Genomic DNA, 27,230 nt, shown 5'->3' with positions numbered 1-27,230 from the left:
TGCATGGGTGCAACTCTGCCGGCTACATGCCGGCAGCCGGTTTTTGTTCCAGGAGAGGGTTTTTTTTGGCATTTTAAATACTAAAAAAGCTTTTGCCTGTTTTTGGAATTTTCCAGGTTGCACCCATGAGAGTGTCCCTGTAACCACTGTTATGCAGGCCAGTGCCCCTCCTCCCAACCCCCACCCCCTTAAAAAAAAGTAGAAGAAAAAAAGATGAAAAGACTTGTGCATTTTTGACTCACATGCGAAGCAAAAGTGAGTCTATGTACTCACCCGAGTCGTCCGTCCGTCCGTCCGTCCCGGCGTCCGTCCGTCCGTCCGGAAAACTTTAACGTTGGATATTTCTTAGACACTATTAAGTCTATCAACACCTGATGTGGCCTGATGGTGTATGGTTACAAGATCTCAAAAAACATTTGCGTCAACTTGACCTCACTTCAAGTTCAAGGTCACAGGGGCCGTAATTGTTGTCTTAAAAACGACCATTTTTCACATTTTCGCATTTTTTTCTGAAGTTATCAAGAATGGCAACCTTAGCTATGTATGCTATACAGGGCAATGTAAGCCCTATCTTTGGACACCAGTTTGGTTGACCTTGCTTCAAAGTCAAGGTCGCAAGGGTCCTTTAAAGTTGGATTGTATGCATATTTTGAAGTGACCTTGACCCTGAACTATGGAAGATAACTGTTTCAAACTTAAAAATGATGTGGGGCACATGTTATGCTTTCATCATGAGACACATTTGGTCACATGATCAAGGTCAAGGTCACTTTGACCCTTATGAAATGTGACCAAAATAAGGTAGTGAACCACTAAAAGTGACCATATCTCATGGTAGAAAGAGCCAATAAGCACCATTGTACTTCCTATGTCTTGAATTAACAGCTTTGTGTTGCATGACCTTGGATGACCTTGACCTTGGGTCAAGGTCACATGTATTTTGGTAGGAAAAATGTGTAAAGCAGTTCTTAGTGTATGATGTCATTGCTAGGTTTAGTTATTTGAGTCATGTAAAGGTCAAGGTCAAGCATGTGAGTCGTATGGGCTTTGCCCTTCTTGTTACCTTTTTCTCAGACCTATCTGAGAGGTTTCTACATTTATAAGGCCTAACAGCGATTATGAAGGGAAATAATCTGTTGTTCTTAGGTCTCGGGTATTGAGTCTTGTATTTGTCATGTTATTGTTCTATTCCAAATCCCGTACTCTATCCTGTTATTTGTAATAAGTATTTATTTCCACTTTCACTGTGGCACTGGCAAGATAAAAAAAACTGCGCCATGCTACTGTTCTGGTGTTGCTCATAAACTGTTGTTGATTGCAGGCTACTGACGCTGACAGGCAGAACACACCCTTTTCCAGCATCAGCTACAGCATACAGCCAGTCAGCAACGAGTGAGTAGCTCCATGTCAGTCTCTATTTGCAAGTGTCCCTGTCTGTCTGTGTGTGTGCACATATAGATCACAAGCATTATAACAGTTGCCTTCAACACCGCATAAGGGGTGTCTAGTAGCAGGTGAGTGTGTAGGTGTGTGAGTGAGTGTGTGTGTGCGTGCGTGCGAGCGAGTGAGTGTGTGTGTCTGAATGTGTGTGTTTGTGAATGCACGAATGTGAGCATACAGATACTCTTTCAAATGCTTCAGCAAGTGTGTTATATCAGTTGCCTGAAACACAGGCAGACACAGCACAACATAGCATTACACTGGTATGTAATCTGTAAATTCCCATCAAAAATTGTCTTTTCATCGTACATATATTAAGGAGATCTTTTTCGTTTTCTAGCTTCCAGGTTGACATGTCGAATGGTCAGATCACCAGCCGTCGCCCCTTTGACTACGAAATGCAGAAGAACTTTACTTTCACCGTACTGGCCACAGATGGCGGGGGCAATATTGGAGTTGCCCGGGTCATTGTCAGAGTCCGAGATCTTCAAGACACTGTGCCTGTGTTCGATAGAACCTACACCTTTTATGTTGATGAGGGAAGCAATGGGGCAACTGTGGGCAGCGTCACGGTGAGTGCAGGCTTGAGATTCTTTATCTCCACTGTTGTCTCCTTTTTGACACTCCCAATGTGAAATCTGATTCTCTCTGTCCATTTTTTGTCACCTGCTTGCATGCACGTCTGCGCACACACACGCACGCACACACACGCACGCACACACACACACACACACACACACACACACACACACACACACACACACACCCACCACACACACAAACATACACACACACATACACACAGACATACACACACACACACACACACACACACACACACACACACAATAACACACACACAATAACACACACACACACAATAACACACACACACACACTAGTACACACACACACCACACACGCACACACACACACACTAGTACACACACACACACTAGTACACACACACACACTAGTACACACACACATACACACACATACACACACACACACACACACACCAGTACACACACACAACACACACACACACACACATTGCACGACAGCACAACCTTTTTATATTTAGTCAAGTTTTGACTAAATATTTTAACATCGAGGGGGAATCGAAACGAGGGTCGTGGTGTATGTGCGTGTGTGTGTGTGTGTGTGTCTGTCTGTGTGTGTGTGTGTGTAGAGCGATTCAGACTAAACTACTGGACCGATCTTTATGAAATTTGACATGAGAGTTCCTGGGTATGAAATCCCCGAACGTTTTTTTCATTTTTTTGATAAATGTCTTTGATGACGTCATATCCGGCTTTTCGTGAAAGTTGAGGCGGCACTGTCACGCCCTCATTTTTCAACCAAATTGGTTCAAATTTTGGTAAAGTAATCTTCGACGAAGCCCGGACTTCGGTATTGCATTTCAGCTTGGTGGCTTAAAAATTAATTAATGACTTTGGTCATTAAAAATCTGAAAATTGTAAAAAAAAATAAAAATTTATAAAACGATCCAAATTTACGTTTATCTTATTCTCCATCATTTGCTGATTCCAAAAACATATAAATATGTTATATTTGGATTAAAAACAAGCTCTGAAAATTAAATATATAAAAATTATTATCAAAATTAAATTGTCCAAATCAATTTAAAAACACTTTCATCTTATTCCTTGTCGGTTCCTGATTCCAAAAACATATAGATATGATATGTTTGGATTAAAAACACGCTCAGAAAGTTAAAACAAAGAGAGGTACAGAAAAGCGTGCTATCCTTCTTAGCGCAACTACTACCCCGCTCTTCTTGTCAATTTCACTGCCTTTGCCATGAGCGGTGGACTGACGATGCTACGAGTATACGGTCTTGCTGAAAAATGGCATTGCGTTCAGTTTCATTCTGTGAGTTCGACAGCTACTTGACTAAATATTGTATTTTCGCCTTACGCGACTTGTTTATGATTGTCCTCCTCAGATATTTGTTGTTCAATGTTTTCAATGCCATTGTTGTCAAGATAGTTTGCTTCCATTTTGTGCTGAGTATCAGCAGAGGCTAATCGGATTGGTTTCCTTGTTATGCAGGCAACAGACCTGGACTCCACAGACAACATCCAGTACCAGTTTGCTGGTGGAGATTCCTCTGCCTTCAGCATCAACACCCTCAATGGCCTTATTCAGACCTCCCAGGCTCTAGACTACAATATCAAGAACCAGTACGTCTTCCCGGTCACCACTTCAGATGGTGCTGGTGGCACTGTCCTGTCGGCCTCAGCTACGGTCACTGTCATAGTCAACGTGAGTGACCCGTTATCTTTGGTTTCCCTCATTGCCCTGCATTATTTAACCTGTCACCCATCTGTCTTCATCCCCGTCCCTTTGTATGCCCTCTTGCCCCCAATCCCTCACTTCTGTATTTTTGGTTCGCTAAAGGCCGTCCTCTGCTTCATTGAATATGATAAAAGAAAACAATAAGCCTGTGACTTTGGTTTGTGTTTTTATTTTCTTGATCAGTCCACACAAAAAATCTGTCGGAAACATGTGCAAAACATAGCAAGCTGTTGTTTGAATATGTTTGTTTTTTGTGTCTAAATTTGTGTATGTTTTAACATGATTTGAGTATATGACGTAAGCCAGAGATTTATTCCAGTATTTTCTTGTGTGACATTACGCTGTTTACTTGTTGATTTGTTTTTTTGAAGTTTATTTGATTGTTTCATGGTTTGCTTAGAATGTGTCGGGGGGCAAGGTTCAGAAGAATGAATGAAAAAAAGCCTGATAGTCATAACTTGGTTTTCCTTTTGCCAGGGCTTGTGTTAATTTTGCTATGTTTTTTTTGCATGTTTGCAGGACATCAATAACTTTGCACCTGTCATCACAGTCGCCCCCTCCACCACCATCAGTCTGTTGGAGAACGTAAATGTGGGGACCACTGTTGTGGATGTGGACGCTACTGACCAAGACCCGACGGTTAGTATTATAGTCTGTAGAATTGAGAATGTATACTTTTTGCTGCTTCAGTGAAAGTTAAAAAAAAACTCCTAACTGTAGGTAATGTACTCCTTTTGCTGTCTTGCTGGCTTTGATACAGAACACAACTTCTTTAGTTTCAGTTTGTATATTGGTTTAGTTTTTGAAGAAATAGAGAGGGGTTTGTTGAGCCAAAAATGTTTTGTTTTTCTCATTTTGTTGAAGAGGGCAAGAGAAGGGGGTTGTCTTTTCTTTATTTTCTTATGAGGGGAAGGAGAAATGAATAAATCCTAAAGTATCAAGGTTTCATATCGGCATGATAAGTTTCTTAATTTTTTTGTTGACACTATGTTAGATGATTATGTAAGTGTAGAAAATTCTAACGTACTGGTGTCAAGTGCATTATTTAATCTCAACAATAAGCTTTTTTACAATATGTCAATGATTTCAATGTGCACGATTGTCGATGGTGTTTCTACAACATGTTCACTTTACACAGGGGCGGACCTAGGGGGGGGTTCCTGGGTGCCCGGAACCCCCCCCCTCCCCCATCCGTTTTTTTTTATTTTTTTAATTTTTTTTTTTAGTAAAAAAATAAAGCGCTTGTGCTTTCCTTCCTTCCAAATGCAACATGCTTGAAACTGACGAGAAACTCAAAGGCTAACCCCCCTCCGAATTATTTTTGAAATGATTAGTTATATTGAAATAGTAGTTCATATAAAATAGCACATTGCCTTCTCAAAGTCAAAGGTGCACATATTTGTACACGCATATTTACTGAATAGATACCTTGTTATCTTCCAGGAGAGGCCTCCGATTGACCTAAAAAAATAAAATTCCTTCAGCATCTGGGGGGTGAAGCCCCCCAGACCCCCCACCAGGGCTTTGCCCCTGGACCCCCTGCTCCAATTTGGAACCCCCCCCTTATTCACAACTAGGTCCGCCCCTGTTACATGTACATTGAAGCTTTTTCACGGCTGTGGTCTGCTCTGAGATCTTGAAAACTTTGACAATTTTGTTGTGATTGTTTGCAGGGCACAGCCAACAGCCGTATCACCTACAGCATAGTGTCTGTGTCACCCGCAACAGGCAGTCAGTACTTCTTCATTCGAGGTGACTCTGGGCTTCTTACTGTGGCTGGCCCTCTCAAAGATGCCCCCAGCAACCAGTATACTGTGAGTGAGCCCTTTTAGTACCGATGACTCCAACTGTATATGTTGAAAGCGTTTGAAGCTTGCAGGCATTAGTTTTGCAACTTGAGTATTTTTGTTTGTGTGCAAAACATTTGGCCTAAAATTTGTCCATTGTGTTAGTGCTATGATAACTATGATGCAAGGAAACCTGACTGGATTACTGTATGCTACAGTATTGGATGGCAAGAGAAACCTTGGATAGAAATGCTCAAGTTGTAACCACCACCAAAAATAAAAGATGATTATTTGATAAGCACATGTGTAACAGATCCAGTGACCATGTTGTAATTTTATTGTTGTAAAATTCAGACTGATTGTAATATATAGTTCCAAGAAAATGTTTAAGACCGAATCCTAAGATGCCTCACATTTCTGGCTACACAGTTGACGGTACGAGCAACAGACGCGGGTTCAATACCCCAGAGCAGGTCAGCGGATGCCACCATCACAGTGAACATTGTGCGCAACACTCCTCCCAGGTTTAACAGCGCTACGGTCACTATTCCTGAACTGAGTGTGGACCAGACTACTGTCTCTTACGTTGTCAGCGCCATAGACCCAGACACCAACGTAAGGCTCTTTTAGCGTTAGTTGTATTGATTCTGTTGCTGGCAGGTGTGTGAGTGAGAGTGTGTGCTGGTGGCAGTCTGTCAGGGGGTCTATGTGGTTTAGATGTGTGAGAGACAGGAGTGAGTGTGAGAGTGCGCACAACAGTGATCTGATATAACTCCCAGTGTGTGTGTGTGTGTGTGTGTGTGTGTGCAAGTGTGTGTAAGTGTGTGTGTAAGTGTGTGTGTAAGTGTGTGTGTAAGTGTGTGTGTAAGTGTGTGTGTGTGTGTGTGAGAGAGAGAGAGCAGGCGAATCTGTGAAAGGTATGTTGATCATACCTGTCTTTTGAACATTTTACAGCCTCCGTTCCGCATCACAAGCTACAGTTTATACGGAGACAGCACTGCAACAAGGTTCTTCACTGTCGGCAACAATCTAGGAACAAATGGTGCCGTGACTGGTGGCTCAATCACCATCAGTGATACCAATGGACTGAGGGGTGATTCCAACACGCAGTATAGGGTAAGGAAGTTAAATGCTTTTTTGTTTTTTGATAGGCCGTGGTTCTTCACTACGCTTTGCAGGTGCAGACTTTCTCTTTCTTGCGGCATATAAATGTTAAAGTAAAACACAATCTAGAAATTGTGTAGCTGTGTGACTCAGCAATTGACATTTGGGGTGCAGACATATCAGGATTTGCAAATACGTTTTTGACTCACATGCGAAGCAAAAGTGAGTCTATGTACTCACCCGAGTCGTCCGTCCGTCCGGACGTCCGGACGTCGTCCGGAAAACTTTAACGTTGGATATTTCTTGGACACTATTCAGTCTATCAGTACCAAATTTGGCAAGATGGTGTATGATGACAAGGCCCCAAAAAACATACATAGCATCTTGACCTTGCTTCAAGGTCAAGGTCGCAGGGGCCATAAATGTTGCCTAAAAAACAGCTATTTTTCACATTTTTCCCCATTTTCTTTGAAGTTTTTGAGATTGAATACCTCACCTATATATGATATATAGGGCAAAGTAAGCCCCATCTTTTGATACCAGTTTGGTTTACCTTGCTTCAAGGTCAAGGTCACAGGAGCTCTTCAAAGTTGGATTGTATACATATTTTGAAGTGACCTTGACCCTGAACTATGGAAGATAACTGTTTCAAACTTAAAAATTATGTGGGGCACATGTTATGCTTTCATCATGAGACACATTTGGTCACATATGATCAAGGTCAAGGTCACTTTGACCCTTATGAAATGTGACCAAAATAAGGTAGTGAACCACTAAAAGTGACCATATCTCATGGTAGAAAGAGCCAATAAGCACCATTGTACTTCCTATGTCTTGAATTAACAGCTTTGTGTTGCATGACCTGGATGACCTTGACCTTGGGTCAAGGTCACATGTATTTTGGTAGGAAAAATGTGTAAAGCAGTTCTTAGTGTATGATGTCATTGCTAGGTTTAGTTATTTGACCTTGACCCTGAAGGTCAAGGTCATGTAAAGGTCAAGGTCAAGCATGTGAGTCATATGGGCTTTGCCCTTCTTGTTTGTATGTTGTCAGCAATTATGTTCCAGTTTGTTTTATTCCTTTCAAAACATATTAATTGGAGTTCAATCCAAAATCTTGTGAAGGAGGATAATATGAGGAGGAAAGTAACTCTCAATTATGTCATTGATATTGTCAGTTTTTGAAACAACTGCTACAAACATTTTACAGACAAAAAAGAGACAGTGAACATTTTCCAGGGAGGTGTTCGAAACCAACATCGTTTATTTTGACACCTACACACATCATTACCAGATAGTTCCTTTTTTCCAGCTGGAGGTACTGGTAGAAGATGGTGCAGGGGAGACTGCCCGTCAAACGCTTATTCTGCCGGTCAATCGCAACCTCAATGTGCCAGAGTTTCTGACTCCCATAATCTACAACATCAGCATTGAGGAGACACGCCAGCTGGCTCTCCCTATTGTGACAGTGTCTGGAAGGGATCTGGACCAGGTAAGAAAATGTGCACTTTTTAAACATTTGTGTAGGCTATCTATGAGCGTTGGGAAAAAAAGGCAAGGCAAGGGGGACGTCGCAAAAAAGTGATGACACAAACTGCTGACTACTTTAATGGTGTTTAAACCTTTTTCAAACTTGTCACTCAGTGGAAGATAGTGGGGTAGCTAGATGCCACGTCAAGGTGATACCAGATTCAGACCTTAACCCGCAGGACACTTGTTTTAGCACAACCGTAGTCTGTCTCTGTATGCTTTTAACTGGAAATGTGGGCCCAGCTGTACTTCGAACAAAATCCGATTTTGACACTCAGTGCTGTTGTTTTAGCACCACCGTAATCCATTACGTTGTCTTCGTAACAGGGAATCTGGGGCCAGCTGTCCTTCAACATTGTGGACGATGGTTCTGGTACAGTGAACTACTTTGACATCGTGACCAATGCAATCAACACAGGTGGAAATGTCCGTCTGGTCCAAACACTGGTCAACTCCGGTAGAGACCGATATCAGGTGAGACGTTGTTGATTTGCAAACCAGTGGACAAGCGTAGAGTTCTTTCCTAAGCCTGGTCAGCATTTAATGGCAAACGACATCGACTGAACAAACCAAGTCTTATCTTCTTGACCCTGTATTCCAAAGTGACATGTCTGATGTCATAAGTGAAAAGAGGTAGAGAAGAAGTAAAACATTGTGTCACATCTGTCCAGAACTGACAACGAATTTTGAAAAAGAAGTCTGTCTCGGTGACTACGTCATATCTGCAGAAGACAATCAATCATAAGGTCACCGCCAGGCTGTGCATGTATCGGTGTTGGATCTCATTAAGGAACAAAATAAGAAGTGAGCAGGAAGTAACCGGGTGTGAGTCAGTACAATTCACTGATCTTTTTTCAAAGGTGATTATAATGTACATGTTATTTTCTGTTGTCAAAAAGGATTAAAGTAACTGAATATGAGGAGGTTGGTGGTGATAATACAAATAATGCTGATGATGATAATTATTACTAACCTGTCAATATTTTTCATCCACAGTTTGAAGTTGAGCTGAGGGACGGAGGGGGAGACGTGGCTGTAGACCGTGCTACTGTAATTGTGAACGTGCTACGGAATGCCCAGCCCCCAATCTTCTTCACACAAATCTACAATGTCACCATCAGTGAGAGGACGCCAACAAGCCAGAGCATTGTCCGTGTGACAGCTAGTGATGCTGACACGAACGTAAGCTTTGCTTTTATGTTGTTTATCCTACTGCTTACCCTCTTCCTTGTCTTTGGCACTGTAGTTTATGTGTTTGTATCTGTTTGTGCGTGAGTGAGAGAGAGAAAAAGAGAGAGCGCATGTGTGTGTGTGATGTGTGTGTGTGTGTACATGGACCTGTGCATTGCTCTTTTTGGTCTTACAAGAGAATAACCCTTGTCACATATTTGCTGTGTTTCTAGCCAAACTTCAACCAGATTACATACTCCATACTTGAAGATCTGGACAAACAGAGTCATCAATTCTTCAGCTTGAACCCAGCCGTGCCTGGTGAAATCCGTGTTTCTGGTGATCTAACCACCACACCAACCGATCTTTTCCTGGTAAGTGATCATTTGCAGGTTATGAAGGGGAGCTTTGTGGGTTTTAAAGTGAAGTAGTGTATGAGACAAATGGACTGAGATATGAAAGAGAACTTTTTAAAAGGATAAAAGGTCAGTTTAGATGAGTTGCCTGTGAGCATGTTTGCATGCATTATAAGACGGTAAGCATTGCGTTATTACACCCAAGAAATTCAATTGGTAGTACAGGTGCAGTGACATAGGGCTAGACTCTGCAGCAGCAGTGTACTGACAAATCCCTGTTTTGAGACAATCTGTTTGATATATTTATTATTTGTGTGTCAATTTTTTGTCACCTGCTTGCATGCACATCTGCACACACACGCACACGCACACACACACACACTAGCACACACATACACACTAGCACACACACTAGCACACACACACTAGCACACAAACACACACACACACACACTAGCACACACACAAACACACACACACACACTAGCACACATACACACACACACACACACACACTAGCACACACACACACACACACTAGCGCACACACACACACACACTAGCACACACGCACACACACACACACTAGCACACACATACACACTAGCACACACACACACACACACACACACACACACACACACACACACACACACACACACACACACATTGCATTTGCTTTGTCCCCCTGATCTGGCCTGTTCAGTCTGCTTTCTAGAGCAATTATTTGGATGATACACAATGGGATAAAAACATGAAACTCTGTCTTTCCTCTCTTCAAAGAAAACGTTTCTGTAGGTGCTGGTCTGGTGTTTTTCATCATAAAGAACAACTATACCTGTATCATGGAATATGAGTGTAACTGTATGCATCTCTCAACTTGTGAATTGCTGCAAGATTCTGTATGATGTATCCTATGTTTTAATATTTTAAATAGGTGCGGGTTCAGGCAGAAGACAATGGGCTCCCTCCTCGTAGAGGCTTTGCTTTGGTCTATGTGTACGTAACAAGGAACTTCAACCGCCCTGTGTGGTCTGCAACATCATACACAACTACAGTGCCAGAGACACAGTCTATCGGCAGCGTCTTCTACACAGTCACTGTCAGTGACAATGACAGCCAGGTACAGTCTGTTCTCAGTGTAATAAAATTGATGCAGAGCACTTGACCTTTCAATGTGCTTGTTAGTTTGAGCTTGGGAGGGAAAGATATCAAGAGTAGTGCTATGTTAAAAAAAGACTTTTTAAATTAATCTATGGAAAGCTCTGTTCTGCTGTCAATGGTGTTTGTGGTGTTGTTTGTGGTGCTGGTGTTGCTCTCTTCAAGTCTAGATTGACTATTCCCAAAGCTCATTGAAACCCCCAGAAGCACATATACAATTATTTATTGTGAGTTTCAGGGGAAGGGGGGTGGGGGGGGGGTTAAGGTTCTAAGTTAATTCCAGTGCCACTTAGACTTTGACAGACATGCAGATGGCTGTCTTGGCATTTTATTTTTATGTTCAGTATGTACTGAAAATTCCACCTGGTTTTTTTTTTCGTTTTTTTTCCAGCCACCCAACAACCAGGTGGATTGCATTTTGACAGGCGATGCAGAGGCGCTGAAGTATTTCGAGGTGGCAAACACAGGCAACAACAATGGGGTGAACACATGTGGCATCACTGTCCGATCGCCCCTGTATTTCGACCCCAACAGACCAGGACAGTACAATGTATGTACCTTTCCTTATGTTCTTTTTACAGTTGAGAACTACAAATTGTCCAGTTGTAAAAATGAGTTGGTTTTGAACATTATTATGGATACGTGCATTGTAAAGGAATTTGATTTTAAGAGAATTTTTCTACATGCTCCTTTAGTAATCAGCTTTGTGGGTTTTAAAGTGAAGTAGTGTATGAGACAAATGAACTGAGATATGAAAGAACTTTTTAAAGGGATAAAAGGTCGTGGTTTTTTTTGTAAACATGCATGAGGAGCTTGTTGATCAATCATTTTAAAAGACTTCCCCTGGTGTCAGTGTGCAAGTGTCTGGAGCCTTTATTTTGTGAGTGCTGGCGGTGGAGAATGAAGTATGTACTGTAGTCTGTGGCTTTAGGTCTGTAAACCAATGCTTGTCCTCATTATTGCAGTTCAACACCGCATTTCTCAACTCCTCAATTGATAAGTAGTAGTTTAATTGGTAAAAAAATATTTCCTATTGCCATATTTTGAGGAGTTTTTTGTTTCTGAAGAAACATATGTAGTAGCATTTTTCCGAGTAATATGGACATTACTGTAACTTCTTTGTTATCATCAAGATATTACATTTTCTGACAGCTGGTGCTTAAAGCAAGAGACGGGGGTTCACCCTCCCTGGAGGCAGACCAGGATGTTCCTGTTACAGTCATTGTCACGCGTAACCGCTTTGCACCCAACTTTGTCAACGACCCCTACGAACGAGTTGTGTCGCCAGATGTCACCCCTACAGACCTGCTTTTTACTGTCTCCGCTACAGATGCAGATCCTTCAGTGAGTTATGGTGTATGGTCCTGACTGTAAAACAAATGTTTTCATTTGTCTATAAGTAAATGTTCCATTAACTAGTCTTTTTTTTTTTATTCTTGTAAAATTTAAAAAAAAAAAGGGTTGATCCACCAGATACTATAGTATTTTAATTAAAGCTTGATACATGTATTCTGTAATGTGTGATTTTTTTGCTAATGGTGTTTTTATGAACCACAAGCACTTAGCTCTTTCATTGAAAATGTGTAGGAAAATCCATTGTGTAGCACAGCTTGTGATAAAATCTACTCAAAAGTATGGTTGTAAGATTTTGCTGCTGGCCTCACAAGAGTATTTCATGCAAGCTTTTGATACTGAATGTGTGCCTTGTCTACAACAAGAGAAATACAAAAAGATTTGCGGGGGAGGGGGGGAGAGGGGAGACGGGGGAGATTTCCGTTTTTGTTTATTTGTGCCTTTTTGTGTGTATTTATTGGTATGTTTAGTATGAGACATGTTAACTGAATAACATAAAAGTCTGAAAATGTTTTGATGTCCTGTTTTTACAGCCTTTCAATGTGATCACATACCAACTGTACATGCCAGAAGGCCGGACAGAACTGTTTGATGTTGATGAAAACAATGGTCAAATCAGACTGAAAACAGGCACATCTTTAGCCGGCACAGAAACTGTGTACACAGTAAGTTATTATTTTTTTATTTTTTTTATTGCGTGAGTTTGTATTTATCACACTGTTACATACTTTTCAACATTTTTTATCCGAATACTTTATTGTTGAACGAGTGAGTGGCAAGCTTTTCACAAACACATTTTCTACCTACTTTCATTTCAGATAGCTTGTACTATGCATGATAACCGTTTTAGATTAGGAAGTATGTGAAATATCCTGTGCTGGTATGTTCTCAAGCTATTTATTTTTCTTTCCAAAGGCGTATGTGAGAGCTACTGATAGTGGCATCCCTGCACTCAGTGACACAGCTGTCATGCGTTTCATCGTCGATCGCAATCGGAATGCCCCGAGCTTCACAGATACCTCAAAGACATTCAATATCAACGAAGACCAAGCACCTGGCACTCCTTTTGGAAGCTGTACTGCCACAGACGCTGACGTTGGAGTGGTTAACGCACCGGTAAGTTGCCATTTGAGATAAAGATAAAGTACCCGTCAGCTTTTGCAGATGTTACACACCTGTCATTTTATACACATATCACTCTTCGCCCAGTTTAAAATATGCCTAAGTCTAAAATCTTGACAAAGGCAAAATGAGAAGCCTCAAGCCTGTAAGTTGCCATTTGAGATCAAGTATTGTCAGCTTGAAATGTTTGCAGATATTAGATGCCTGTCATATTATACACATGTCTTTCTGCGCACAATATTAAATACTCCCAAGTCCTACATTTTAGCAAAGGTAAAATGAGAAGCTCATAATGATGTACTTAAGTGCACTAATGCACTCTGCACTGATAGGGACTTTTCATTCTTTTTTACCGTAATACTAATAGTCTTGCAACCGGTATTGTAAAATTGTGAACGGTAATCCATGAGTTGTGTAAAGTATGCACCTGATGTCAGTGAGATTCATTGTGATTGTCACAGGCCAACAGCTACCTCCTAACGTACAGTGGTACAGGGTCAGCGCTGACCTACTTCGACTACAATCCACAGACAGGTGAAGTCTACGCCAAGAGGGACCTGGCCTTGGACACTTCTGGTGGCAACGGGCGGTATTTTGTGAGTCCCATGGCTGTTTTCTTTTTCTTTTTCTTTTTCTGTTTGTTTTTCTGTCCCTCTCCTTTTCCACTCTTGCTGCCTTGTTTCGGTGGGTTACTTCTTTTTTGACATGTTGTTTGCAGACACTGCAATTGTACTCCTCACCCAGTATGGATTTCGGGGCAAGCACTTGCCATTCTAGATGTTAAAAGTTGACGTGGACACATTACTGTTGCTTTTGTAAAAACAAAAATAAAAATGAAGCTGGTTCTTATCAAGGAACAACCTGTTAAATTTAAAGCGACAGACCTTCTTCTGTTCCTGCGGTGTTCAGAGGTGGGAGGTGCATCTGACAAGCTACAGGGCAATGCATTAAGTGGTAGAACAAAATCCTTTTTATTGGATGTGGAGAGTTTAGCTGATCAAGCTTTATTTGGTTTCATTTCTATCATTGAAATATGAATTCTTTGGGGGGAGGGGGTTGTATGTTAAAACAGTCAGTAAATGAGGCAGCACTGGTTTAGAAATTTGGGAAACTTGGATGTACATGTATATATATTTCCAGCTCTTCTTGAATCATTTCCTTCTGTGATGTTACAGCTGCAATTGACAGCCAGAGATAATGCCGAGTACCCAAAGGCAGCTGCCAACACATGCTCAATCACCATCAATGTGGCACGGAACGGGTTTCCCCCAGTGTTCCAAAACACTCCATACGCCTTCACCATTAATCGAACAGCACTAGGCGGTGTTGTGGTTTCCGACACCATCCGGGCCACTGACGGAGATGCCCCTGTAAGTGTGAAGATCAAGGCCTGATCTCCAAGTGCATGTGTCGGTGTGTGCATGTATGTGTGTCGTGTCTGTCTGTGCTCGACTGCCTGTGCTTCAAGCAGAAAAAAGAATATTTGTGTTTGTGCGTGTGTGTGTTCGTGCGTGTGTGTATGTGTGCTTGTGTGTGTGTGTGTGTGTGTGTGTGTGTGTGCGGTCATGCATGCGCTTGTTTGGGTATATGTTGGTTTGACAGGTTTGTGACTTGTAATGACTTCAACACACCCAGTCTACTTCGAACTATTCACAAAGACTGGAAGATTTTTTGTTCAGACTCAAAATAGACAGAAATGTTGCGAGTTTTGCTTGTTCAAGTTCTAAGGCTTTGTGTTAATCATGTATATGTGCAGGGTCCATACGGTACAGTGAAGTACAACATTTTGGAGCAAGGTGTGCCCGGGCTGTTCAGTATTGATGAAACCTCGGGGCAGTTCAGGCTTGCTCAGGGCATCTCCACTCAGACAGGCACAGTTTTCTATGTGAGTTTGAACTTTGCTCTTATTTTTTCTTATTCTTATTTCAGTTTACTTTATACCTCAGGCAGAGCTCCTTACCCCAGGGCGAGGACGTAACTGAGTCAGTAGCGAATCTTGCATCTTCTTCTGCGTTCCTGTGATTTTTACTTTCGGGGTCACCTTATGGATTTTTGCACGCCACAGCATTTTTTTTCTCTCCATCAAGCCACATGGGCAGCAACATGCCATCTTTCCGGCTGTGAATCTGGCTAAAAAAAAGTACAACATCTCGTTGCTAGTGACTCTAGTTGGATACCTAGGCTGAATCTGCTTTCCAGAGTTAACTTTTTGTACAGACACAATGTCTTTGTCATTGCAGAATACCAGTTTGCACTTCCGGTACATCACTTGATATACGTCATAATATGTGTATGAGGTTTTACAAGAACACTATGGGAATGAAACCTGGAGTGAACAAAATGTCAAGAAAAACAGTTGTCATTGAAGTATTCCACCAGCTGTCACTGGCACAGAGTATTGTGGCAACTGCATTTGATTTGCACTTCGTTGGTCAAACTTTATCCTTTTCTCTGCTCGTTGGAGGCTTGCTTTAACTTTTTCTTTATTCTGCTGTCACCAAAATAGATTAATTTCCATTCTGACCTGACTTTGACCAGAAATGACTTGTGTTTTGTTGCAGCTAACGGTCCGTGCATACGACTCTGGAACACCAGCCAGGGAGGACTTCGAGCTGGTTAGGGTGACTGTCGACCAGAATCTTAATCCACCAGAGTTTGTCACCCCTTCGGCGGGACAAAATTACCAGAATACAACAGAAATTCTGGAAACCAGAGCTGTCAACAGTGTTTTCTACACAGTTGTGACCAGGGATCTGGATGCTTCGGTGAGTTTTAGATTGATGAGTAAGCTCTGCCCATTAACATTTCTCGTGCTGACACACCCGTTCAATTCCCTGGCTTAGGATTTTTGTGTACATGTACTTGTGTAAAACCACATTTTTGTCAGCAGGCCCATAGTGAAATGCTGGACCTCCACAAATCTAACAAAATCAGGTCTTAAAAAGGAGGGAGTCTTAAGATGGGGGTAAATTTATAGAGGTTGTGAATAGAAAGTCTAAGAAAACAGGGTTTTATGAAGGAGGAAGTCTCAAATGGGGGGAGGGGGGTCTCAAAAGGGAGGTTGAAATGTAAACAGATTGGTAAACAGACTGACCAGCTGACTCAGTTACTTGCTAGCTAACTCATGGACTGCTTTATTTTGATTTTTTTTGTTGTTTTGACAGGCACATTATAACATGCATTTGGTTTTTATCGACAGGCACCTTACAACACACCTTTCTACTACCTTGTTGCTGGGCAACCCTTGGCAGAGATCTACTTCCAAATCAACAGCAATGGGGGAGTGTCCTTGCGAACGTCTGTCTTGGCAGATACTGCACCCTCCTACATTGTGAGAAAACCCTCTCAGTAATTCAAATTATCTTCTCTCCTGGGGAGTGAAAAATGGCTCTTTGTCAGAATCATGAAGTATCACTGTCATTATGTCATTCATCTGTGTCCTCAAGCAGTTGCTTTTCTTTGCTTTTGTTTTCTTGTAAATTTTTTATTTATTATGGTTTTAGAAAGAAGGGAGAATACCTTCCTTACATTTTGTTCAGAACACTTTCTTAGATTCACATTTTTTGCATGGACTGTCAGTATGTGCATTGTAACACATTTCATCATGTCTTTTCATTATTTTGAAGATCAATGGATTATTACTGACTCTTGCATCTTTGATTCAGCACAGAGTGATTATAATTTGTCTTGTACTTGTTTCTAGCTTCGCATTGGTGCACGTGACGGTGGCTCTCCTCCGAAGACTGCCATTAACACTGCCACTTTGACAGTCAACGTCTACCGCGACCAGTTTACACCGCAGTTTCAGAATGTGAATAACTACCCAACCACTATCAGTGAGAACATGGCAGTTGGCACGTTTGTCACCCAAGTCACTGCCACTGATCTTGACAGAGTGGTGAGTCATAATGTCTCTATGTTTGTGCCTGTATTTGTGAACAATGAGAGGACAAAGAAACCCAGATGCAGTGGTTGGAAGCAGAAAGTAAAGTGAAGGCAGATAGCGTGGGTGCAGACTTTCAGACAAAGACAGGGGTGAGAGAGAAAAGGGGAAGAGCTCATATGGTTAAGTAGGTCAGTGGTTATAGCCTGTTCCAGAATTAGCAGTGGTAAACAAGGGAAGATGGGCGGATCCTTTGCGTTTCCCATAAACTCCCTTGTTGTCTCCCTTTTTGTGTTTTGTCTGTTTGAGTCTTTCTGTGTGAGAGATAATGACATATGCGTTTGTGGATGAGTGCTTGAGAGCAAGTTTGTATTTGTATGCCTGTGTAAATTCCCTGAGTGTTTGGATTTAAATCAGATGAGGTCTCTGCGTGTTCACATGTGCTGTTTTTGAGACATGGACATTATATATGATCTGTTTGTTTCTTTTATCTCACAAACAGAATAGATAGAATTCACTTTCTGTGTGCAGAACACATACGAGAGAGTGTCATACTCCTTGGCAGGTGATAACCCCTCACCAGCCTACTTTGCTGTGGACAGTACAGGACGCATTACACTGACCAACTCTCTGGCTGGTACCCAGCAAGAATACTTTGTGGTCAGTGACCTTTCTTCTACAGTCTGCTTGCTTGTGTGTGTCAGTATGTGTGTGTGTGTGTGGGGGGGGATGTGTGTTAGAGTTTATGAGTGTGTGTCTGTGCTTTGAAATCAGAAATGGCATCAGAAATGGTATCTGAAACTCTGATTTTTTTTTTAAATACCCATAAGATGCATTCACTTTAAGTGGATATTTGTGTGTGCCTGTGTGTCTTTGTGAGTGTGTCTGTGTTTGTGCATGCATGCTTGTGTATGTGTGTGTTTGTGTGTGAGTGTGTGTGTGCATGTGTGTGTTTGTGCATGCATGTGTGTGTGTGTGTGTCTCTCTCTCTCTTTTGGGGGTGAAGGTGAGGACAATGCTTGTATCAATGTGCCCAATTCGTTGGGTGTAATGACTGCTGTTTACTCTGCTTAATTGTAGAAGCAGAACATCTGTCAGGTAAGTTTTCTTGACCAGGTGCTCTGGTGTGACCAACCATTTGAACTATGTGGCTCATTGAATTTGCCAGGTACGTGTGAGGGCCTCTGACAATGGCTCCCCTAACTTGGTAAACGACACAGTGTTCCGGGTGACAGTGAACAAGAACTTGAATGACCCTCAGTGGATAGGCAACACTCGCTACGAGGTCACAATCCAGTCCACAAAATCTCTTGGTGTACCAATCATCTCTCTGCGTGCAAATGATGCAGATACCACAGTAAGTACAAAGGAAATTGTCAGATGTGGAGACAGAGAGACGGACTGACAGATGGACGGACAGACAGACTGACAGATGGACTGACAGACGGACAGACAGACAGACAGACAGACAGACAGACAGACAGACAGACAGACAGACAGAGAATGAATTATTTAATTTCTTTTAGATTATGTAATTAGAACACATGTTCTTGGCATGATACTTCCAAGTTCTTGGCATGATACTTTGCAAGTACATGTATATCTGTCCCCAATTGAATCTGTTTGAAATGACCACAAAGAACAGGGACATTAAAAAAATATCAAGAAATTTTTTCTTCTTGTTCATGCTCCTTTTGCAGCTTTTTACATCAATGATTTTGTGTGTCTTTTTTTGCCAACTGATAGTTGGGTACCAGAAGCTAGGTTTTCAACAGAAACTGACCTGATTTATTGTTCTTCTCTGAACAGGCACCATACAATCAGACCGTGTTCTTTGCTTTGAACCAAACAGACTCTGCCTTCGACTGGTTCCAGTTTGATCAGAACGGGAACATCTCTGTTCGTGTTCCCCTCTATGATAATACAGACAGAGACCAAAGGTTTGAGGTAAGTCTACTTATCTTTTAGAAGGATAAAATCAACCCTTAACACAAGGACTAAGAAACGTTGTCAAGAATCTGAATTACTTGATTGTAGCGGACATGATCTTTTTAGTTCTGTTCAGATTTCTATTTAACAGTTTAGTTTTGTAATTTATATGAAAATTGTGATTTTGTTTGTATGTTTTTGTTGTTGCTCTGTGTTGAAAATTAATGTTTGGTTTTTTGTTTGGTTTATTTATTGTTTCACGTCCTGTAGATGTAACCAAGTGCATGAAACACTCAAATCATGGTTGAAGGCAAAGCTAGTCAAACAGGAGCGAGTTGGGGATCTTCTTTTTGTCGTTCGCTGGCGCTACACACTCAGTCAAGCTCTGGAGTTTGGGATAAAATCAATAATCTTATAAAGATCTGATTTGCTTGTAGGTACTGAAAAACTTCAATTTTTTTTCCAAGCACATCATTGTGGGGCTTTAAATCGATAACAGTACTGAAAAACTTAATTTCAGTATCACTTAGTTGCAGGTCAAGAGGAATATAGATCACATCTTGCTAATTTTCATGTCATGTGCTTGCAGTGGCAGATGGGTATCCGAGATGGAGGCAACCCACCACGAGAGCAGGCGATCCGGGCGACAGTGGTGGTGAATGTGGTGTACAACCTGAATGCTCCTACCTTCACCGGATGTACGCCTCAGCCGAGGATAACTCTGAGAGAAGATATAGCCAGTGGCATCAATGCCTACACTGCCACAGTCAGTGACAGCGATGTTCAGGTGTGTGATGAAATATTCATGATGGCAGTGAGTTGCTTGAGAACATGAACTTGTTGGTTTTTTGCCTTGATTTTGTTTTGTGATATTTTCTTGTCTTTCTTTATAAACCTTTTGGGTTTGTAGCGGTACAAAACACACGAGAAAACATACATATGAACACATACAGTATGATACCCACATGCACGCTCGCACGCACACGCACACACACACACACACACACACACACACACACACATACACACACACACACACACACACACACACACACACACCCTAAAAGTGATTACCAGCTAAAATGTTCTTTTCCTGCTGACATTTTTCAGAGTCCATTCAACTCTGTGAACTTGCGCATCATTGGAGATGATAATGCCCCAGGCCTTTTCCGACTGGATCCGAACCCTGGCTTCCCCAACCAGAGGTTGGTGGTGGTGAACGGTAGTCTGCTTCAGGACGCTGCCAATGAATACACAGTAAGTATACAATGATTTTATGTCAGGCTGTAAAGGTTAGGTAGATTGAAGCAAAGAAGGGTGGAGTGGAGCATGCTTTGGATGCATTCATGAAATGAGAGTAGTGCAGAAAAGAAACAGTCTGGCTTTGGCCTCTTTGTCAGCGAGTATAGCATGATGCTCAGTTTTCTTAGACTGTAGAGGGGAAGGTAGACAAAGCAGGAAGGAGGGGACCAAGCTTTGCATGTAGTCATCTAACGAGAACTGAGCAGCAGAGAAACGGAGAGTAACTTTCAACTTTTCTCAATTTACAGCTTCTTGCCGTCCCCCCTTCTCACCCCACACATCCACATATATTTGTTTTCTCTTTGGTTTGTTCACCTTCTTATCACAGCGCTGTCTTCCTGTTACATCTTGTTTGGTAGTGTCTCCCGCTAAAATATTTTACTTCCATATCTGTTTCTTTCCCTTACAAGTTCTTAGATCTCCATCTTTTCTCATTTTGTTTATTGATTGATTGATTGATTTCTAAACAACAAAATGACTGTAGGTGAGATGAACAAATTTCAAAAACAAACAATATCTGTACTCACCAATACAAGGACAACACCCACATGGAATGATTGATTAATTAATTGATTGATTGGTTGATTGGTTTTTTATTTTGTGAGAGTTTCATGTTTGTGTCTGTTGTGTTGCAGGTGAGAATTCTTGCTGAGGATGGAGGCCGACCGTCCCAATCTGCAACTTGCGTGGTGACCTTTGCAATCAACCGCAACCTGAACACCCCAAACTTCACTGACTCCAGTTACAGCGCCACAGTGTCGGAGTGTGTTGCCTTCGACACTTCTGTAGCCCAAGTTTCAGCCACCGACTTGGATCGTATTGTAAGTTATGGTATCAATTGTCACTTTCATTAGCAATATTTAGATAATCTCTGGAAAAAGCCATGTGTTGGGTGCATCATCACACGAAATGAATCTAATAAATGTTCACTCTTCTCTCAGTATGTGATGTTGTTTCAACAGCCCCAATTTAGAAGGTTCATACTTGATGTGCGCTGTGATTCTCCCTTTAAGGAATTACTGTTTAAGGATTTTTGTAATTTTGGGTTGAGGGCAGACCTGTTCGGTTGGTTTATTATAAGAATCAAGTTGATAATTGTTCAGGTATGGATTGGTGTATGTCAGCTCATATGTTGTTCTATTTTTGCAGGCGCCATACAACACGCGTACGTTTGAAGTGATCAACAACTATTTCTACGTGTTGACACAACCAAATGGAGTTGGAATCGTGCGTGTAAGAAGAGACCTGCGTTCAGACAGCACTGGTCAGACAACGTACACAGTAAGTGACACTAGGAAATATATATTGTTGTTGTTGATGCAGTCGTTAGTTTTATGCATATTCTTTTAGCCTTTCCTTTAATTTTCTTACAAGCTTCAAATAGTCTGGTACATAATTACAAAGTTTGTAAAACATCTTTGGATTGTAATGTCCAATACATTTGTGATGACATCAGCTAACTTATCTGTGTTAGTGTCTCAGATAGTGTACATCCCAAGTCTTTGGTGATATTCCTCTGTAAATACCCACCGGTACTGAGCCAAAGTTTTGGATTCTGCCGGCGTTACCCATGCAGATGCAGACCCTTTTTTGGGCTGAGATGATGGCTGTAGGTAAAAGTCATTTTAAAATCAGAAAAAATATGTTGTAACTCTCTTTGTAAGGGTGACTATTTACTTTCAGTTCCCAGTGACGGTGCGTGATGGCAGTGGTCTGTCCACGTCTGTTTCCATGACAGTGAATGTGCGACGGAACCAGTTCATACCTGCCTTCACTGACGTGGGCAACACTGGCTTCTCTGTGACTGTCGACGATGACCTTACTGTGGGAGGTACAGTCTATGATGCTGAGGCCACTGATGCTGATTCTAACTCGGGCACAGAGGTAAGCCAGTAGGTGGGAACGAGAAATGTGTGTCAGGAGGGGTGGGTGTTTGTGAGTGGGGGGGGGGGGGGGGGGGGGAAGAATGCAATTGTATTGACCCTTGCATAAAGGTACCTGGGAGAACATGAAAGTGGGGGGGGGGGGGGGGGGGTGAGAGATACAATTATATTGAAACCTGAGTTAAGGTACATGGAAGAAAATTAATGATAAATACAGGTTACTTTGAATTACTGAGCGAGGCTCATGTTAAAACCACAATCAAAGAAAGAAGTCAGTCTAACCAAGTTGCATATTTTCATCAACAGGCACGGTTCTCCACTTTGACGTACACACTGGTGGGAGACGGAACAGCTGTGCAGTATTTTACCATGAATGCAGGCACGGGACTCATCACTGCTACTCGCACAATCCAAGCATTGGACACCAACTTCACTGTAAGTTGACAGTGTCATATCTACGGTTTTTTGTCATAGTTTAAAGGTTTTTGTCCTGCTGTTGTGACAAAAGTGAAAAGACACAAGCAGATACAGCTAGAGCATTGTTTCTAAGTTGAAAGTAACATACTGTTTTAATTTTATTGCAGCTGCAAATGCAAGTGTGTGACAGTGGGTGCCCTGCTCGATGCTCGCCCATTCGGATGCTGACAGTCAATGTCAACCGCAATCGCAACAGACCAGTGTTCGCCAGCGCCTCATACACTGCCACCATCTCAGAGGAAGCACTCTATGGTAGCTCGGTTCAGGCTGTGTCTGCTCAGGACCTTGACTTCTTGGTGAGTTCTTTACATGGACAACCCTTATCGTTTTGCAGAACTATAAACCCCAGCGCCCTGTCTCTGGTAGAGCCCTGTGCAGGATTAGAAACACAGAAAAGTTCGCATAGTCCAGATATAGCCCCTTGGAAGTGACGTCACATACTGAAGAAAGAGTGAACATTTTGAGATTCATTCAGTGTGAAGAAGAAGCTCGCACGGGGCTAAACCTGGTCATTGGTGAAAAGTTCTTTAAGTGTGTCACAACTTTCATTTAAAAGTTATAATGATAACAAGTCTTTCTTCTATGTTTTCTCTTTTTGACATCTATGAATTGTCAAAGTTATTCTTTTAGAAAAGCATGTATGTTCAAAGTCAGTCAAAAGAAACGTAATCTGAAAAGTTGAGTATGAATTTACTGGTTGCAGTAGCTGTTAGCTGATAATGTAGTCACATTTATGAATTATGAATATGCTTATTGATGATTATTTTGTGACCGATCATTTCAGGTTCCTTACAACAGTGTGTTCTATGACCTGGTGCTTCCCAACAACCAGTTTGCTCTGGACCGTCAGTCTGGTGTGATCAGCGTTAAGACAGATCTCACACGTGAAACTGCTCCATCATTTACAGTAAGTTGATGCAGAGCATTAGAAGCTGCCTTTAACACTAAAAATGAGAGAGAATGTGTGTACTTGTGTGATGTAAGTGTGTGTGAGAGGGGGGCGGATGTGAATGTGTTTAGATTAATGTGTGTGTGTGTGTGTGTGGACATGTTTGCATGAATACGTTTGTGTGTGTGGATGTTTGTGTGTGTGTGCGTGTTTGTGTGTGTGTGTATGTGTGTGTGGATGTTTGTGTGTGTGTGTATGTGTGTGTGGATGTTTGTGTGTGTGTACCCTTGTAAAGTGCTGCAGGGAATGTTTGTCATAATACATGAAAGCACAAAAAACAGTCAAAATTCCTCCTTTATCAGAATTTTGTTTTATTCTTTCCTTCTTTCTCCCTTACTTTCATTCTCTATTTCCTTCTTATTTTTATTCTTTCTCCCTTTCCCCATTTCTTTCTGTTTCAATTTCTTTTTGTCTTTCTTTGCCTATTTCTTCCTTTTACTTTTCTTCTTTCCTTCTTACTTTGATTCTATCTTTCTTCTTGTCTTCTTTTTCTTTTCTATCTGTACCTGTCCTTTTTTCTCTTTCTTTCTTTTATTCCTTCTTTCTGTGTCTGTCTTTCTTTCATTCTTTTGTTTTTCTTTGTTTTTCTTTTTTTTTCTTTCTGTCCCTGCTAGTATCAGTCTCTTTCTCAGTTTCTCTCAGTCTCCCTCGGTCTCTTAGAGTCTCTCAGAGTCTCTCTCTTTCTCTCTCTCTTCCTCTCTCGCTCTCTCTCACTTTCTCTTCCCCTCTCTCTCTCTCCCTCTCTCCCCCCCCACCCTCTCTCTCTCTCTTCTTTCCATCTTGTGACAGTGCTGAGAGCAGCAGTACATTGATGCCATTCTCTCAATGTGCTGTGCCACAGTTTGACGTGAGAGCACAGGATGGAGCAGGACAGACTAGTGTAGCCTCAGCTCAGGTGTTGGTCAACATTATCCGCAACGACAACGATCCTATTTTCACTAACACCGGCTGCAGTGTGTCGCTCAACCCCAACTCTGCTCCTGGGGCCGAGGTTCTGATTGTCACTGCCTCCGATGCTGACTCTGATACTCTGGGAAACACAGGCATCCCTGTAAGTCTTTCCTTATTTTCTTCTTACTGTATTATCCCCCTGCTGGGAAATTTCGGTCACTTCCTACCAGTGGAAAGCTAGCAAGCCTACCCAGGTGTTTGGGTGTAATCAGCTACCTGCGCTCTAGGCAGAATGGCTGAGTATTTTTTATGTGCCATCGCCAAGTTTTGTCTTGGATGGAATATAAACTCGAAGTCTCGAAGTAAATTGCACAAAAGTTTGGGGGGACTTTGAAGAGCTCGCTTCATAGCTGCAATATGCAGCAAGGCCAAGTTTCTCACTACGTTAAAACGAGAATCGTGTTAGTGTTGTTTCTGTTTTGTTAATTTGTTTATTCTGAGAATCGCATACTGCCCTTAGAATCTGCCTCAAAACATTTTTGTTTCAAAACGGAATCTTTACACGATAGTGCATATCTATGAATAGTTTGTTACTATTTAGTTAATATCTGTGCCTTGAAAAAGAATATGGATTTTTGATGTCGTTTATTACTATTGCAGAGCAATTTTGGCAGCCAAAGCTTGCGGTATAGCCTGATCGGAGATGATGGCCAACAGAACTTCTTCTCCATCAGTTCTCCTTCAACAGGGCGTGTTACTCTAGGCCAGTCCATCAACTCTGACACAGCCACCACATACAGGGTAAGGAACATCTCTTTGTACGTTGTTTCTGCTTCATTGGTATTTATCTTTTCCTCTTGATTTATTTTTCTCAGTGTTACACTTACAGCAGGTTTTCCTTGAAAAGTGTTATGGGCATTTTAGTCCGAAGAGATAATATTGGTTAAAATATGTTTCAATCTCCATTTTTTTTAATCAGTGTGACTGAGCTATAGGTTTCTCGTTCTTCTTGTCCATTTATTTTCATGTTTATTTCAAACTATTAGCTGTTTTTCTAGTGCAATATTTAATGATTCCTGTTGTCCGCCTTTTTTTCCTCATGTTTGCTTGTTATTTTTTTAGCTGCGCATTCTGGTCCAAGATGGAGCTCGCTTTGCCCGCAGTGCTGTGAAAGTGTGCCAGGTCAACGTGAATCGCGATCCAAACCCACCCATTGTGACCCCACTGAATGCCAACACTCGCATTCTGGAGATACAGGATCCTGGGCAAACCATCATCACCATTAATGCCACAGACAACGCAGGACGTGTAAGTTTGATTTCTCTTTTTCTTTTTTTCTGGTAAGAGTGCAGATGCAGATGAGAGAAAGAGAGCAGATGAGAGAGAGAGAGAAGCCTACAAACAAATGAAACAAACCAGTGATTTTTTAAGGTTGCTGCTCTCGGCTGTATATTTTAATCTACCAATATTTGTTATTACTTTTATCAATTATTTACATATATACAGTGGAGATAACAATTCTTTTTGAAGTTATTGTTGGTTTGGGTTATAATTTCTCTTTATGTAATTTGCATAATTGTATCGGTGTTCAGCATTTGCCTTTAAAAATTTATGTCAAGTATTATTTGTGTTCATCTTCTGCAGCGTATATTACAGTATTTGAATATTTATACTTTTCCATTTATACCAGACCCCTGATGTCTTCTTCACATTGGTCAACAACAACGCCCAAGACCAAGTGTGCAACGCATACTACGGTATCTTCAGAACAGGAGGACTTTACGTCAGGAGTGATCTGGTGGCAGACACCTTGGACAGAACACAGTACATCGTGAGTGAAACGTTCTGGAAAATTATGTATAAAATAGCTGTTTATTTGCTTGGTTGATTTCTCAAAAAGGTATGGCAGAAGGAGGTGGGGGGGGGGGAGGGGGGGGGTCTGGCTAAGAGAAAGGATACCGATAAATGGTTGTGTACTCAGACAGACAGTAAACACAGGCATGTAGATATGTTCAACCATACAAGTTGCAGCATCTTTACCAATCAGCATGCACTTGAAGTTAATGAGGTTTATTGCATTTTTATTGACATCAATGATTGTGTTATTGAAGTTATTGATGTGTTTGCATTTTTATTGACATCATCAATGATTGTGTTCCTCTGTTGCAGTGTCGGGTGATTGCTACAGAAAATAACCCCCCATCACGCCAGTCAACCAACACGGGTACAGTGACAGTGATTGTTGTACGGAACACACCGCCATCTTTCTTGAACAGCCCTTACAATGCCACCATCAACAGAGATGCCGGAGACAATGCCTTAGTGACTACCTATACAACCACTGATGGTGATACTGACGTAAGTTTATATGCAGTAGCGAATAAGTATGCTCACAAATGATCTGTTAAGTTCAAAGGTCAAAGAATGAGCCAAAACACTCACACACACACACAAGCACACACACACACACGCACACACACAAGCACACACACACAAGCACACACACACAAGCACACACACACACACACACACACACACACACACACACACACACACACAGACACACAC

At 41.6% G+C, this 27,230-nt stretch overlaps 1 protein-coding gene across 1 annotated transcript in view; it reads left to right on the top strand.

Annotated features, from left to right (window-relative positions):
- Positions 1-27,230, top strand: part of LOC138959676 (uncharacterized) — a 204,976-nt gene that overhangs the window by 28,012 nt on the left and 149,734 nt on the right. The window contains exons 20-57 of the mRNA XM_070331253.1: positions 1,322-1,392; positions 1,781-2,012; positions 3,520-3,732; positions 4,285-4,404; positions 5,439-5,579; positions 5,982-6,167; positions 6,507-6,668; positions 7,969-8,148; positions 8,514-8,660; positions 9,183-9,368; positions 9,590-9,730; positions 10,650-10,835; positions 11,265-11,423; positions 12,026-12,217; positions 12,760-12,891; positions 13,142-13,342; positions 13,810-13,944; positions 14,524-14,718; positions 15,105-15,233; positions 15,910-16,113; positions 16,548-16,679; positions 17,052-17,246; positions 17,763-17,891; positions 18,400-18,588; positions 19,041-19,178; positions 19,750-19,947; positions 20,271-20,417; positions 21,098-21,283; positions 21,612-21,743; positions 22,146-22,346; positions 22,652-22,780; positions 22,930-23,118; positions 23,607-23,729; positions 24,613-24,822; positions 25,323-25,463; positions 25,785-25,970; positions 26,353-26,493; positions 26,832-27,020. Of these exons, the coding sequence (XP_070187354.1) occupies positions 1,322-1,392; positions 1,781-2,012; positions 3,520-3,732; positions 4,285-4,404; positions 5,439-5,579; positions 5,982-6,167; positions 6,507-6,668; positions 7,969-8,148; positions 8,514-8,660; positions 9,183-9,368; positions 9,590-9,730; positions 10,650-10,835; positions 11,265-11,423; positions 12,026-12,217; positions 12,760-12,891; positions 13,142-13,342; positions 13,810-13,944; positions 14,524-14,718; positions 15,105-15,233; positions 15,910-16,113; positions 16,548-16,679; positions 17,052-17,246; positions 17,763-17,891; positions 18,400-18,588; positions 19,041-19,178; positions 19,750-19,947; positions 20,271-20,417; positions 21,098-21,283; positions 21,612-21,743; positions 22,146-22,346; positions 22,652-22,780; positions 22,930-23,118; positions 23,607-23,729; positions 24,613-24,822; positions 25,323-25,463; positions 25,785-25,970; positions 26,353-26,493; positions 26,832-27,020 (6,267 nt within the window). The remainder of the gene's footprint in view (positions 1-1,321; positions 1,393-1,780; positions 2,013-3,519; positions 3,733-4,284; positions 4,405-5,438; positions 5,580-5,981; positions 6,168-6,506; positions 6,669-7,968; positions 8,149-8,513; positions 8,661-9,182; positions 9,369-9,589; positions 9,731-10,649; positions 10,836-11,264; positions 11,424-12,025; positions 12,218-12,759; positions 12,892-13,141; positions 13,343-13,809; positions 13,945-14,523; positions 14,719-15,104; positions 15,234-15,909; positions 16,114-16,547; positions 16,680-17,051; positions 17,247-17,762; positions 17,892-18,399; positions 18,589-19,040; positions 19,179-19,749; positions 19,948-20,270; positions 20,418-21,097; positions 21,284-21,611; positions 21,744-22,145; positions 22,347-22,651; positions 22,781-22,929; positions 23,119-23,606; positions 23,730-24,612; positions 24,823-25,322; positions 25,464-25,784; positions 25,971-26,352; positions 26,494-26,831; positions 27,021-27,230) is intronic.

This window comes from Littorina saxatilis, linkage group LG2, assembly GCF_037325665.1.
Source record: "Littorina saxatilis isolate snail1 linkage group LG2, US_GU_Lsax_2.0, whole genome shotgun sequence".
In the NCBI taxonomy this organism is placed as follows: Eukaryota; Metazoa; Mollusca; class Gastropoda; order Littorinimorpha; family Littorinidae; genus Littorina; species Littorina saxatilis.
Note: the sequence above shows the minus strand (reverse complement) of the source record. Positions and strands in the feature narration are given on the sequence as shown.